The sequence below is a fragment of the Bombus affinis genome, unplaced genomic scaffold (genome assembly GCF_024516045.1).
Source record: "Bombus affinis isolate iyBomAffi1 unplaced genomic scaffold, iyBomAffi1.2 ctg00000243.1, whole genome shotgun sequence".
NCBI lineage: Eukaryota > Metazoa > Arthropoda > Insecta > Hymenoptera > Apidae > Bombus > Bombus affinis.
Genome location: NW_026108939.1, coordinates 76,832 through 93,547, shown reverse-complemented (window position 1 = coordinate 93,547; position 16,716 = coordinate 76,832). Strand labels below are relative to the sequence as shown.

The window sequence follows — 16,716 nt, the reverse complement described above, 5'->3', positions numbered from 1 at the left end:
AAATACCTCGTTAATGAGAAAATCAAATACGACGGTCAACTGGTCGCTTTTCATATCAATAATTGCCATTTCCAGAAGATCTAGTTAGTAACAGAAAATAATAGGACGAAAGCACTAAAACGGCGAAACGTCAATTCTAGTAACAAGAACGTGACAGGAAATTTCAATGACCAGTCGATCAAAATCGAGTTTGTCGTCTGAAACGCGTTCCCTCTTTGATATTTACCTTTATCCTTATCGGCGAGGATAAATGAAATTTCTTTTTTATCGAATCTTAAATACATTAGCGATACATTCTTTTTAATTACCACGAGCTTGTTTCCGAATTCAGTTACTCGAATGACAATCAATGGATTAAAGCTCTTTGCCGGTTGCCGACAACATTATAACGCAATTCCCTCGATAAAGTAGCTGTCATTCAGCCGCTTGTACCTCGTAGACGATGAATCGACAGAATTTAACGCCTTTGCCGAGACAGTAATGTAATTCGTTAGTTTAGTAACTCTATTCTTTCGCGGACGTGAAATTATTTACCTGAAATATGAAATTACTAATTGGGAAGAAGATAGATGTAGAAGGAAGGTTCTGTATTGACAAATTAAAGCACCCCTAAGATAAACCCAAGTAAAAGAGAGGGAGAGACAGACAGACAGGGAGATAAGTAAGAGAAATCTAACCCAAACCTAACTCTTATAAATGTTTCTTCTCCACCCATATTTAATTATTGTTTGAAACGCTTCAATTTTGTAAAATGAAATACTCGTAATAAATAATTCTTATCCTCCGGCATTTTTAATTTCTGTTTGATACATTTGAACGTATTTAAATAAAATATTCATTACGGTACATGACTCTTATATTTCAATATCTTTAATTTGTGTTCGATACATTTCAATTTCCTTATTTACACAATATTCATTATAATACATAATCCCGGTAAATGTTTTTGCGATTATATCGTAAAAGAAGTATATTTAATAAGATCGTGAAGTTGTAGATCTCATGATAACCGTGTTTACAGCAGCGTTAATTTTTATTCAACAACAAATAAAGATATAGGTCGTTCATTATTAAAACAGATTTTTTCTTTTCGTCTACGTATTTTTTCCTCGTTTTCCTGCTTCCGTCGGTAAACAGACGAATGTTCGACGATGTTATGAAAAAGTATGATATGCTCAGGGAAAATAAAACACACGCGCGTTATTTTGAAATGAATATCACGAACGTGTTAGTGCACGTCGGTGATTCCAGTAGTTGATATCAGCTGGATTTATTACCAGAAAATGACGTTGGAAATCTCGGCGTTGCAATGATTAAAAAGAATTGTCTCAACGAGATTTTTTCTGTCGAAAAATAAACCTTTGCCAATGGTTAGCTTTTCCCCGCTTTTGACTGTATACAGCCATCAACGAGAAAATCTCGAAGTAGTGCGAGTTAAGGGATGAACTGAAATTAAAAATTTTCAGTGGGATTGAAAATTTGATTAAATTGAAAACAAGGTAAAAAGTTTTCGCTATATCAGGGCTATTATACCGCGAATGGTAGTACAGACGTGCTGCAATTCCGTCTCTCCCTTCGTATACCTTTTTTTATTACTGATCTTTAGCATCGTTAGGCTATTTTTTATTGATTGAACTACTCTCTTTGGTGTTCCTGTTTCTTTATCAGTAAAACTTCAGTTTAGTGCTCTCATCCAGTCTTTTCTTCTACCTTTTTTTTCGTATTTTATTCGGTGATATTCTTGATCTATTCTTATTCTTCGAATTTCGTGTCAGTTTTGTTTTTTATTGCTTTGTTTGTTATTTTTTTTTTTTTTTTTTTTTTTTGGTATTTTATTAGAACTTCTCTTAATGCCTTTAACATTTTTTTAGTCCCAGCATATTCCTTTTTCGACATTCTTCGTTTAGATTGCGAAACTATGTTTTAGCGTCAATTTCTTTTCTCCGGAGTGTCTCCCTTTTGCTTGATAGAATCTGCATCTCTGATAGCGAAAATCGTTCTACTTTCCAAAGAAGGTCCCGATAGTCTGTTTATTTTACCAATCTTGGATAGACACTGTCTGTGAAAGTAGGTGAAACTACTAAGAATCCCCCGGAAAGTTTCGCAGTGATCAAGTGGTCGACAATTTTGGTGAAAGTAACCACTAAATAACCAGGAAATGGACGTCGTTCACAGAAGGTGATTTGTCAAGGAAATAATTGCAAGTTTACACGGCAGCGTCTACAGAGAGACTGATTAGAGAGACAGATTATTCTCCGTCATCGATGTAGCTAGTGGACACTGTCCAAGAAAACAGTTGGAGCTGGAAGTGCACCCACGAGGCATTGAGCCATGGAAAGATTTTAGTGAGGATGAGCGGTAACTGAAGTTGCTGATCGATGGAGTGAACATTGCCCAGGGCAGAGATTCGAGTAAGGGTTAGTTATTACAAGTTACTAGAGAGAATAGCTTCGGACATTTTAGCTGATTTACAGAGAAAAATCTGACAGATTCGAAATTTGCATTCGATCCCAATAACAAAACTTGGATGAAACTCGAGGGTGCACTTTGTGGGCTTGAAGAACAGTCACATTTATAATTGCACATCCTTGTTAGTCGCGATAACTGGAGTTCAAGGGATGAAACCACCTTCCAGAATACGACACGAGAGGAGAACATTCTATTAACAAAACTTGAGTGCTACTTAATACGTTGGAAGTCAACATACAATTTTCTAAAGTGTACAAAGAATCATGGTCACAAATTTTATTCATAAATGAATTCGATGGTCCATTCCAAAAGTAAAATAATAATTTTTTATTAGAAAGAATAATGGAACAGTCCGTTCATCGTTCGACCCGCCTGTGTACATTTGAGAAGCAGAGTTTTCCATAAAAATGCGGCAATCGAGGGATGCGCGATCATAGCCAAATAGATTTGAAATTGATATGGAAACGGAAGGTTTCCGTTGCAAATCATGTTAGCTCAATACGTTTATCAGCTGATTGACAAATTCTGTGATCACTATCCGTAGAAATTTTCGCTCGTTCTAATAATCGTCGAAGATATAATTCTAATATAGTATCGTGGGCAAAAGGCCCAAGATATCGGCCGAACCGTATACAAAGTGGCGAGAGCCGTGGCGCCGTCGAGTACATCAATGTGTCGTCTGTCCTTTCGAGTGGACAGTTTTGTGGAAAGAGCCTGCGTGACCCTGGCCACGGGGTTTCGGGACACGTGTTCGATGGGACGAGAAAAGACAAAGAGACGCTAAGGGTAGAGTTAGTTGAGACGCCAGCGAGAACGAATGCAAAAGGCGTACAGTATGAGTTGAGAAGCGAGAGCGTGCGAGTGCAGATGCCGAAGACGAGAGTTGTAGAGTTGCTAGCGTTGTAGAGAGATCGAGTTGTTAGAGTTATAGAGTTGCGAGAGTGATTTGAGCGGAATAAGACTTTTGTGTTTTAGTTCAAGTTGAACATTTATCGTTCTCTGTCCAATTAATCTCTGTTATTTTCATTTATCTTAATAAATAGTATTAGGAGAATTTTACAAATCTAAATTATCCTAATCTTATCCTTTTTTTCCGATACTACACTAATTTGATTCCAATCTCGCGAATATTGCAATTTGGGAAGCTAATGAAAGGGGAAAGCCTATAAAAGCGTGTCGCGATATCGACGCGACAGGTGCTTGCCAATTTCAATGGTGTATTTGCTCGGTTTGGTTCTATATGTTCTCTCAATTTCGTTATGACATCGTGCAGAAATCAATTCCTAACGATCACCCTTTATATTCACGCGGAAATTTTAATCGCATCCAAATGTTTTTTGCGCTTTAGAACTAAATTAAGATTATCCACGAACCTTTAAGAACTTTTTCGACTTCTTCGGCAGTTCGCAACTTTCACGAATTACTTTCGTAGGACGCTGAACTTCAACATCAGCACGGCACTTGTTCCTTTCCGTTCGGTTCATTTGTACACGAACTAATGAACGGAAATTTCGATTTGAAAGTTCAAATTCTGTACCTAATTGAAAAAGTTATATTCTGGAGATTGTCACAAAGTGGATAAAGTTTCTCGTTAACTTCGTACCTCAAGATATCCGTCGTGATGAGTTTTCGCGTTACCAGAAGGAAGAATGCGAAGTGGAACACTTCTGTAGCTAAAGAGTTAGAGAAATGGTCGCAATAGATTTGTCAAACCCTGATTCTTCTCCTTAGATATAATCAAACCACAAAATCATAGAAAAATTATTGAATTCACGCCATTTATTTTTTTTAATTTTTTACTTGGGAAAGTACTTTGTTATCAAAGATGGCTATAACGTGTCTGAAAGGTATAAGCAAATTGCAGGTCGATTATCGCGAAGATATAGTCAGTTATTTATCTCGTTGATTGCATAACACAATTTTTAAAACATTTGACTGTAACAAGAGACGAAGACAATAGGATGATCAAACGTACAAATGAAATAAACTAATTTGACAGTATTTTTATGTTACTTGGATCGAACTATGCGTAGTATAATAATTTTATTCATAAACTTACATTCAGAAGAAATATATTTTAGTCTATCTCTGTTCACAATGCCTCGCATATGTTTGCTATGTTAAGAAAAAAGTTGTATTATCAAATGATGACACTATGCATTTAAGGATTAATAATTTATACCCAAAAGATTACCTCGTGTACTAAGTGGTTTCGCATGTTCTTCTACTTCCAGGAAGCGGTATTTACATTTTAGAAAACCCTTTAGCCACGCGAACTTTGCCTTAGAGTCCCGCTTTGTGAAGCTTCGCGCGAACATTCCATAAATTATAGACCAAAGAAAACAGCCTGCCTTGAAAAACTACGAAACCAGCGCCATTATGTTTCTATAGTGTATCGTGCATTTACTCGCCTCAAATAGCTTGAATGTATCGTAGTATTTTATCTACGAGCCTATTACCAACGTATTACGAACGTGTATTGAGAATATCTCTTTCATATCAGAAAATTTTCAGCTTTTACACACCAAGGAAACGATCCACCGATGCAATTTCTGTGACACAGGGACGATCGTTAGGGAGAAGTTAAACGATCCCATAGCTCATAAAAGAATATAACAGAGAATATGGTCGATAAATATACGTAAAGTGAATTTCGGATCGGATCTTCCCTGTAATGGTTACCTCTTAACAGTCCCCCATTTCCTTCGACGCGGCGATGTATCGTTCATCTTCTTCGTTAGGACGACGTCTCGCGACACTGTGCGTGGTTCTACAAATCATTATAATTCGACACAACATTTGCGAACTTGCGTGAATATTCCATTCAAAACGCTTTAAAGTTTAATCGAAGCTGAGACATTAATTAAAGTTACACAAGCTGTGGAATATCTCCGCATCGCAAACGTGGAAATAGTATGTTCATCTATCGATACTTAATGCTAGTTCATCCGTAAACACGACATCGACAATACATCAGGAACTTTTTTCTAAAAGAGCACGCTTCAAACTCACAAGTTCCGACTAGTAAATAATTAATGGAACCTAAACCATAGCTTGGACTTTCCGAATACCAATTTCTGGTTATCCCGAAATTAATGGGCCACCATTCGGTTTCCATTGCAATATCATCTGCAGTACAGAACGCTATGAATGTATTGGAACTTCTATATAGGTATTGGTTTCTACATACATATGTATATTATTGATTAAAATGTTCCCATACGCTGGTGCGTAAGAACACTCTTGAAGATATTTCATTTGTGGTTTATCTTAATATAGTTATTACCATTATACATACACGTTGCGTCGATACGATTATCTTATTTGAAATTATACATCTTTTTTCGTTAGAAATGTCTTCCCTTCATATTAAATATAAAAATATTTATTCCAACGCATTGTCCATTGTCTTGTTAAAACGAATAAAAACAGAAACGTAACAATTGTATGAGCAGGAATCAACGTCATTATTTAACTCGTAGAATATACTTGAAATTAATCGATATATTTTAATACCGTTGTTATCACTCGGATTAGCTCGTTCTAAGAAATAAGCTAGCTCGTTCTAAGGTATTTGTCCATTAGTTTCTGGAAAGTGTTCTAATGTTTGTACACAGAGAACCTCCAAAATAAGCACATCTCTCATATTCGACCAAAGTTTTTACTATTCTAAAACAGAATTACAGTGGAGTATGTTAGTATGAATATAATTGGTTTTAGAGCGTGATTCAGGTATTCGTTCCAGATCGGCTAAAAAACAAATTTATCATTCAATACACATAAGATTGAAATACTATCGAGTTAGTTTATTAATTTTTCTGTATCGTATATCCGTGTATAATATCAAACTGGGCAAATTTCCTATAACAGGTACAGAGAATCCAACACTCGTGAAAACGATAAATCAATATCGTAATATCAGCTGCTTTTATTGTGTATTGATTCTATACATGAAACCAGATTATCGCCTTTAAGAATAAAAGAATAAAATCGCGTTTTTCGCACGACTGGTCGAATTTGAACGTGAATGAATTTGCGTGGCCCATTAGAATAGATCGTTGAAACGTAGTTATACATACATCGTCCATTTTTCGGCCATACTTCATCGGCAATCGGTTTCAGTCCGTTGATCGTGGCACACCATAGAATATGTATATGACAGACGTATTTTTACAACGTTAAATCTGCGCATCGCAATCGCCATTTCGCTCGTCGCGAGTACGACCAGGATTGTCGTTATTAAAAAATTACATTTAGTCGCGTCCCGCTGCGTTATATTTACAACATGACACCTGTTACTCTCTGTCGCAACGAATTCACGGCATTTCAGTCCGAAGCAATTTCGAATAATCACTTTCAGCGACAAGGCGGATAATATTCGCATAACGTCATTAATATCAATTATTGCAAATACTACTGCAACTATGAATGCAATGACAATCCTTTTAATTCCGTGTGCGAGCTATAGTAGTAGGGCGATTTCTAAATGCCTGTCGATATTTGCCAAATTTTGTATATTTTACTTATGCAAAGAATAGTATAATGATAATAGTATAGTTTATAAAATTATGTATCGCTTGCATACCGGAACAAGATGATTTTACTAGTGCATTATCGGAGGGAGTTACATTTTTAATAATTATAATATTTCTAATAGTCTATGTGATTGGATTATGTCAAACTTGACACATTTCCGTGGCATTCTGTTTTCCGTAAATTTACTTCAACTGATAGAGTCTGACACAAGGTATACTCCTTCTATCACGATCATTTCTCTTTGCGATCGAGAAATTCCAAAACCGCAATTCAATTTCACCCTACCATATTCCGAATGTCGAGGGCATGGTACTGGTGCCATTAACGGGTCTGAAACTAGCAGATTGAATGTTTCGATCGCAAGTATGAGAGTTATTTTTCAATTGCTCTAAGAGAACGTAATACGATAGTTCTCCTTTCATCTGGGATTGTAGACGATTAAAAAAACACTTTGAGGACTACATCTTTAACACGATACTTGTAACAAGATGATGAGGAAAAGTGGGCGACATTTATAGTGTATCATTCAACAGGTCAAAATATTCATACACAAAAAGATTTACAGCTTATTTTTCAATTCATAAACAATTTAATTTTGCGGTAAAAATTTATGAATTACGGCTTTTTCTCTTTATTTTACTCCAACTTTACGTCCCTTGTTCCTGAGAAAATAAACGACGATAGAATTTCCATTGTTATATATTTAATTTCTATTTGACTCAAAATGAGAAACGCGAGATGTGAATAGAATGAAGAGAAAGTTTCATCAGCTGATTCATCGATCTATGCAGCTATCGGTGAATTTAAAATGATTTTCGAATAACTATCCTGGATAAATATTTATTTCGAAAATAATTCGTTAACCAACTATGTATATTAAAAAATAAGCCTCGAATAATATTTTTCTATATAAGCGTTTTTTCATTACCTTCACGTTTGACATGTAATATATAAAATCCTATAAATATCGTCCACAGCTTTAACACCCTGTATATCCTTTTATACCATGGCCAGGGTTGCTTTACGTTTCACTGACTGTTTGAAAACTAAGTTGGACTCTTTTAACGCATGGCACGAAACTCGTCACACGTTGTATTCGCTTCAAACTCGTTCACGAAGTTCAGGCGTAAATCTAGTCTGATTCATGGGACATAGAACATCGCGCTGAAGCTGCAGAGATCTTCGTAAAATTCGACAAACAGGGAATCGAAAGGAATATATTACCAGTCACGAAATCACGAAAGCGTGATGAAATCGTTGGAAATGTTTGTGAAATAACGAGGTTTCAGCGCTTCTGCGACGTGGATAAATTAAACTCAGATGGTGCAATTTCTTTCGAACGCAGTCGATTTCGTTCCATTTCTCTTATTTATCAACTCCGTGAAATATCACTTCGACACCACTTTTAGTTTAACTTCGCCGGTAACGAAGCAAGACAATACGTAGTTTCACAGACGGGAGAATCGTTATGGGGAGCCATAAAGTTTCGAAGAATACGATCGTGCAAGATACGCGACTCAGCTCGTGAAATTTACACATACGTTCATCGATGGTATCGTTACTACGTATAAAACACTGTTTCCTAAGAAGATAAGAAATTCCTTTGGAAATCAAACGATGTAGAACGAGATTTCATTAATTCGTGTGTATCTGCGTTTTACTTCATTAGAAGAGCTAGAACTCCTTTTCAAGTATCGTTAAAGCGATATCGTTAGTATTCGATTAGTATCAGGACATCTATTACACATTCGATTCACGTGGAAATTAAACTGACCAACTCTATCAACTTTCATTGTTCGACTTCTGAAAAATTTGTTCGATAACAGTCGTCTATATTGGTACGAAACTGAAAAAACTTTTAGAAATTGGAATTACGTATTCAGCTTGCCTTCAGAATTATTTGTTCTTTTGAATGCTGCTACTTTACATTATAAACCCTTACATTATGATAGTCAATCTGGAATTATCTTTCCAGCTGTAAATTTTTATATTGAACCATTCGTTCATTTCACCATTAGGTAGTTGAGGACTGCTGCTATACATGTCAACAATAGTAACCTTTTTCCATGGAAAATTGACTTTCTAAACAATTTGTAGCTTCTATTATAGTAGCTTCTATTCTAATTACTTTTGTATTGATTTCTCGTCAGAATATGAAGTTTCGAAATAGCATCGACGAGCATTTTCGAGTCGAACAGTTCTCAACAGCGTCACGCAGGCTGATTCTTTACCACACTTGTCTCAACAAAATTTTTTACATAAAAACTCTGTTCTTTACTAGATGTTTATAATATCTGACAAAAAATCTTATTTTTTTTAATTTAGGAAAAGGGACTAGACAAAAACAATAAATAATTATAATATTTGAACGGAACCAGGAAGTAGGGAAAATACTAAGGGATATTTGGTAAACAGACTTTTATTCACATCGAATTCCCTGATATTAAGTTTCTGGAAAACTGCATATTATATATATTTTTAAAATGTTTGTCCCGAATCCTCATTCAAACGCCGCACTGTAGAACCTGAGAAAGTGGCCTGCAAACGTGCAAACGTAGCCCGCAAGCGTGCGAACGCGGCCAGCAAATTCTGATTTTTGTCCTAAATCCTCATCTAAATGCCGTACCGTGCAGCGTTCGAAGTTCTCGCTGTCGTTGAGTTTATATCAATTTAAAATGGTAGAAAGGTCATATAGCAAAGCGATCGATCTGATTAGTTTTTATTGTGCCGCGATTCGTTATCGAGCATCCAGATATGGACGCGTGGGTTTTGCATGGGACAAAAGGAACGGCGTATCGGAAAATGAAAAATCACACTATAGCGCAAGGCTTATTCCTTTCCATTTCCAACTAAAATATTTTGAATGATAAATATAAAAGAGACTTATTTATTTATACAACGTTTGAAAATGAAAATAAAATACATAACGCATAGACGTGGATTTATTCTTTTACAGATGGCCATGAATTCGAATGTGACGAATTTGGTCCAGGAGAGTGTTTTCGTTCCATACATGCATCGCCCAGAAACGTACATTGTATCAGGATTATTCTTAATAATCCTGATAGTGGGTGTATTTGGAAATGGAATGATGATGATTACGTTGGGTGCGGATTCCACTGCAAGAAATACATCCACTGTCTACATGTTTTCGTTGGCTCTGGGCGATATTTTGGTAAGAAAGGACAATATGTGCATATATTATCTCTAATGTATCATTTAAGACCGACGTTAAAAAAAAGGATCTCTGACGTCGAATAAAATGGAAAAAGATTTCGTGCACGTTTGAGAAACGTTCAGATGGACAAGACGTGTCGAAAGTTTCCTCTCGTAAAATATAAAATGTATTCAAAATTTCATAGCATAAATTTTGTAAAAACATATTTCTATATGAATAATTAACTGGATAGAATTAAACTAATCTACTATTATTCTTGCAAGCTACAATCAAAAGATTCATCAGCTTATTAACACGGAAGGGATAAATATTTAATTGTACTTCTTGTGGTTATGATTCATACATCTTGAAAAAGCCATCTGCTACCCATTGTATTCCGCGTCTAAATATATATAATAAATCAAAATGAATGTCCAATAAGTTGGAAATAAATTGCGACAAAGCTGGAATGGTAAAAACTAACAAGCCATGAATATTCCGAATATAGATGAGAAAAATCTTTCCTTCCTTCGTCGGGATCCTTTTTTTTACATTTCGATTTCCCGTCAATCGGAAAATGTTGCTAGGACCCCATGTCATTTGTATCCCGGCAATATATCGAATTTATTCAGACTGTCGGATCGCGCGTATAAATCTGTCGCGAGCGAGTTCAGAACATCCGGTACTTTCTCCGTCATCGATTTCGCGTAGAATGTAATTAGGTACGATAACGCACGAAAGCATCTGAGGGCCCATCGTAGAAAATTTGTCTGGATATATATTATGACAGTTTTATTGTCATTGTCGACTGTCGTGGTTATATTGATAAAATGTATTATATCGTACAAATACGCAGACATTACTCTTTATTATCACATATAATATAGAAGAATTTAAGTCTCCTAGAAATGTATAATTATTCTTGTATAATACAATATATTTTTATATGATATAGCGATTTCTGTGAATTGTATGCTTGAAATAAATATCTTGTAACTTCTATACATGTTCTTTAGTTTGTTACATATATTATCAATATGATCATAATAGTCTAGTAACGAAATTTCAAAATTTTTTCTATCACACACGTAATACGTTCATAAAAATCTCTAGAAATATTCAAATATTTTCATAAATAATTTCTAAAAGAAGCACATGCTATATGAGACCTTGAATCAGACGTTAAAATTCCGTTGTTCTGGACACGTAATCGTGGACCAATAGCGAGTTCGATTATAAACGCGCTTATTTTCGTGGATATCGAGCTTACTTTATGATATATGTAGCTATACATCTTGATCCATGGACAATTTATAGCCGGACGGAGAATAATCAAAGATTAATGCGATCCATACGATATCATCTGTGAAAATCATAAATAAATATTTTCTCGATTATAGTGTTCGAACGATCATGCTTAAACAAAAAGAAAATGTGTATTTCACGATTAACACTGAGAAAAAAGTGCAACAGCATAATTGAGTGTTCGATCATACGACGAAATTTCTACATCCCGCATGAAATTGCAGAAAATTCGCTTAATCTACATTTTTTATTATAATATTCAATACAAAACGTTCCTGTTAATATCCCCCTTTTATCTCGAAATTCATCAGAGACGTCCGTATTTCAGACGAAATTTAGCGAGTTAATGAGGGAATCTTTTTTTCGCAAATTGAGTGAACGTTACACAGTATGTTAAAAGGACGTGGGATGTGAATTCATCACGAATATTTTTAATAGATTTTTCTGTATCATAATCGCGGATTATTTTTATTTTAATTTTCTCGATAACAATGAATCCTGATAAATGTTTTCCTAATAATTTTACTATATGCTCGATGCCGTACAAATATAATATCAAGTATTGTTTATTTTATCGCTCTCACCTATCGAAATGTCGAAGGCGTCGTTTTCAACGAAACAGATTTTCAAACGTTTCCCATATATTCGTAGAATTCAATCAAATTTCGCAAAATTACAGAAAAATATTCAAATAAAATTTCGATAAAGGGTTTTCAACGAAACAGATTTTAAAACGTTTCCCATATATTCGTAGAATTCAATTAAATTTCGCAAAAGTACAGAAAAATATTCGAATAAAATTTCGATAAAGGGTAGATTGAATAACACGAGTACAATTGACCGTGGAAATACAATACAATAAAATACACGTGTATATTTTTAATTTTAATTTTCGTTTATTTCAGGTGATCCTAACGAGTGTACCACTCACGTCTGTTATATTCACATTCGATTCATGGCCGTGGGGACAGACAGTTTGCAAATTATCGGAGTGCGTCAAGGATATTTCAGTCGGTGTCTCAGTTTTCACTCTGACCGCGTTATCAGCCGAGAGGTAAGTTGTCAAACCCAGTTACGGTTGAGGAAATTGTTGTCTCAGGGATAGGCTGGTCGTCCTAACTTTAGTGAAGTTCCGCCCCATTAATGGACCAATCGACTCTTTAATCAGTAATCGAAATGAAATCTCAAACGTCCAATTTCCTTTTCGCTATTAAGAAAATCAATTAATTTACATTAATAAGAAAGTTCAACGTTAAAATAAAGTATAACTGAAGAATTCATTTAATCAGACATCATTTAATCTTAACCCTGCAATACTGCATTTATAAACAATCCAATTAACGCTATATTGAAAATTACATATCATTTTATTAACACAACGCTTATTTCCAACAAACGATACGTTGCTAAATAATTTTGATTTCTTCCATGTCAAATAATTATCAGGATCTATCTGCATATTTGAATTAGTATCGTTAGTGACGTTTAATAAAACAGAAGGCGTTAAACACCCTTGTCCAATAGTAATAAATTTAGTAATAAAGCAAATAAAATAAAATAATAAATAAATTGTAAAACAGAAATCTATATATAATCTAAGATTTCTATCTTGCCAACATATTAATATTACAGTTGGTACATTTGTTGCACGAGACAGCTCGGAACGTATAAATAACAACCATTTCTCAACAGTAATAAATACACGCACAACAGCCATCTGTAAATGAAACATTTAAGTGGGGTATAAATTACTCCGTTCTATAGTATTTCAGGGTTAAGGTTTCAATAAAAATTGATTTACAAATAAAAGAAAGATATGCTCGTGTTGCATCGTAGGTACTACGCGGTTGTAAATCCTCTTCGGCGCCATGTAGCCGGGATGAAAGCAGTACCATTGGCGCTACTAATAGCTTGCCTTATTTGGGTGCTGGCGATTGTTTTGTCGATGCCTGCTGCTCTCTTCTCTGACGTGATGGACATCGACATAACAACTAACTCCAGCATCCACATCTGTAACCCTTTCCCCGTGGAATTGGGTGAGTATCTCACACGCTGAAATATTGGACATTTCTCCGTGTTTTCATTTCACACCCACGAAGTCGTATTAATTTATTTCTCGTTCTGAAACGCAGGGGCAAGCTATAGGAGAGGGGTGGTGCTGTTCAAGTTCCTGGCTTATTACATCATTCCTCTACTCATCATATCAGTATTTTATTTTCAAATTGTTCGACATCTTCAACTATCCACCAGAAATATGCCCTGCGAATTATCTCCAATGCAGCGGCTGGAGCAAATTCGATCACGCAGAAAGGTAGAGTGAATCGATATTATTATGAAATTATACAATTTTCAAGTAAATCTAATTTTGACACAAAAGTTCTATATTTGGTATACAAATATTTGGTATACAGGTATACCAGTGAAAAGGTGTAGAACAGAGAAATTGAAATTGCTACCTGTATGATATTTTTATGAAATTACACTGCTTATATATGCAGTCAACTTGCAAATAAATTTAAATTCTAATAAATTGTTACTTAGACTGTGATGTAAATTTTACTGCACTCCTTTTGCATTCGTTCTCGCTGGCGTCTCAACTAACACTACCCTTAGCGTCTCTTTGTCTTTTCTCGTCCCATCGAACACGTGTCCCGAAACCCCGTGGCCAGGGTCACGCAGGCTCTTTCCACAAAACTATCCACTTGAAAGGCGCCACGGTTCTCGCCACTTTGTACACGGTTCAGCCGATATCTTAGGCCTTTTGCCCACGATACTACAATATTTTTAAACGGACATATCGTAAAACTTGCTGACAAGCGCTAGTTGTCATGTCAAATCTTTGTCTGTTCTACACGTAAGATGATGGAAAAGAGAGAGGAAGAGAAAATCTTCTGTATATTCTAGAATTTAAGAAGTAATACTGTAATGCCTAATCTACATTTAACTGTTTATCTCAGATTTTTTACTGTCTTACTAAAAAATATTCTAATCTAGGTTTCTAATAATTAAATTTTAACTAATTAGACCAAGTACCAAGTTAGTTGTCCCAGTTTAATACGTATCTTTCGTTCTCTGTGATCAACAGGTTGGAAAAATGGTGATCTCCATCGTCCTAATCTTCTTCATCTGCTTCCTGCCGTATCACATCTTTATGATTTGGTTTCACTTTTTCGCATCAACGCTGAATGACTACAATAAATATTGGCATATCTTCAGGATTATTGGTTTTGTCATGACCTTCATCAACAGCTGCGTCAATCCTTTGGTTCTATATTTTGCCAGCACAACATTTCGCGTGAGGTGAGTATGACAAGATAAGCGACCTATCAAATGTCAGCTATTAAACCTAAAACATAGTAAAACGAAATAACAAGTCGAAGCACACATTCTCCTTAAAATACTATATATAGAATGGAAATGTTTATGCAAATTTATGTTCTTACGAACACGATTAGAAAAATGGAACCTAAACAGAATTTTGTTCCACTCCCCTTCTATCTTTTTCCATGTTATTTAAATATTTTGAAATGCATAAATATCAGCATTCTAATTATTATATTACATTCTGTACTACATGTTGCATGAAATGATAACATATCCATACTCATTTCACTACCTCTACATCATAACTGACCAAAGAAACAACAAAGCAGTATAAACGAGTACACGTCTGTAAACAAACAGGTTTGTAAACCGAAAACTCAAAAAAGCAAACAAACAATTGAAAAACAAACAGAAAGCTTTTCATATCTGAATATAAAGTTTCGTACTGATCGATGAACAACGTTTTGCTTACAGATTCAACAGATATCTTTGTTGTTTTCTGAAGAAGAGGAAGTCAAGCGTCTGTCAAGCAGGAACGAGCAGCGATGGTAATCGACGAATGAAATTTTCACAAAGGAAACGAATGGTTAGGCGAAGGAAATTCAAGGAAACCAGCTTCAGCTCGACGTCCCGGAGAAACACACAGGAACTGAACGCGACCGTTCCTCGCGAGTTAAAAAGTACCGAAGACACAAGACCGACCTAAGACTCTAGATCGTAATTCATTTTTTAAAACAATCCCTAGATGTCAACACAGCGAATATTTTGTTAAAAATCAAGAACCATTCCCAAGTAGAGTAGATCTATGTTGAATGTTTCAATTATGTTTAATGATCAATTATGATTGAATTACTAGAGATAATGAATACATGTGTCAAATTCTTCATTGTAACTATAAATATTTGTAAATCTATATGTGCAATCGTGATAATTTTTTTTTTTGATGTAAAGTATACCTTCAGCTTTTAACTTAAGAATTTTCAACATCATTAATTGTCTTCGATGTAAAATAATAGTGTAATATATAGTGTAATATATATATATATATATAGTGTAATATATAATATAATATAATATATAGTGTAATATATAGTGTAATATATATAATAATAGTGTAATAATAGTGTAATATAATTAGTTATCACAGTTCTGTATCAAGAAGGACCGGTTCTGGTCCTTGGACGGATTGTATCGGGGCAAATTGAACAACGCATGTAAGAGAAGAGAGGATCCCGACGTTACTGAATCGCGTGGTGAAATTTAATTAGAGACGGCGTTAGAAGGGACTGTGTGCATTAATTGTGTTCTGTCTGACGACCTTGCCCCCTTCGCTTGTTAATCGAGAATTTCTGTTTGACGTGTACCCTTGTTAACAGGATTTAGCCTCGCACGTCTATTGGCCGTCGCGTTTCCGTAAGTTATAGATGTTCTCGTCGTTCAGATAACGTCTGGACGTCTTCTCGATACCCCTATTATAACTGTAATTAGGCCACGCAAGGACGGAATCGTTTCCAAGTGAATCGATGCAAGGTTGGAATATATAAATGCCCGGACATAACTTGTAGCCAACTGACTTGTACCATAATCTTTCTGTGTTTCTGTGAATAAAAATTGGACTCGGGTTTGTTATTCCCACTAGACGTACCGTGCTGTGTGTTAAGTTGGCTTTCTGGATCGTTCGAAAAAATGACCGAGCATTGCGCGGACTGTGCCAAATATCGCCTAATGCTTAGCTATTCGAGTTACTATATTCACTGGGAAATATACTAGTTACTAGTCTCACTGGGAAAAGGAAATTGTTTTATTATTATTTAATTAATTGTTTTCTATGTTTCTCTTCGATTCTCTTTAGTAGCCAACTTAAAACAGTATTTGTTCATTATTCGATAGAAGTTCATAATAACAAAACTACAAAACTTTCTGAA

At 35.2% G+C, this 16,716-nt stretch overlaps 1 protein-coding gene across 1 annotated transcript; it reads left to right on the top strand.

Moving 5' to 3' along the window:
• Positions 1 to 9,961: 9,961 nt before the first annotated feature.
• Positions 9,962 to 15,603, top strand: LOC126927811 (neuropeptide CCHamide-1 receptor-like). The gene is made up of 6 exons (XM_050743815.1): positions 9,962 to 10,180; positions 12,373 to 12,521; positions 13,304 to 13,503; positions 13,600 to 13,778; positions 14,553 to 14,767; positions 15,537 to 15,603. Exons 1-6 carry the CDS (start codon positions 9,962 to 9,964, stop codon positions 15,601 to 15,603), a joined length of 1,029 nt encoding a protein of 342 aa, XP_050599772.1.
• Positions 15,604 to 16,716: the final 1,113 nt, after the last annotated feature.

What these genes read in the sequence shown, in the direction of transcription:
- LOC126927811 (XM_050743815.1), top strand. Translation starts at nt 9,962, where the DNA reads ATGGCCATGAATTCGAATGTGACGAATTTGGTCCAGGAGAGTGTTTTC. An exon ending in TGGCTCTGGGCGATATTTTG is followed by an intron (nt 10,181 to 12,372) that starts GTAAGAAAGGAC and finishes CGTTTATTTCAG; the next exon opens with GTGATCCTAACGAGTGTACC. An exon ending in CCCTTTCCCCGTGGAATTGG is followed by an intron (nt 13,504 to 13,599) that starts GTGAGTATCTCA and finishes TCTGAAACGCAG; the next exon opens with GGGCAAGCTATAGGAGAGGG.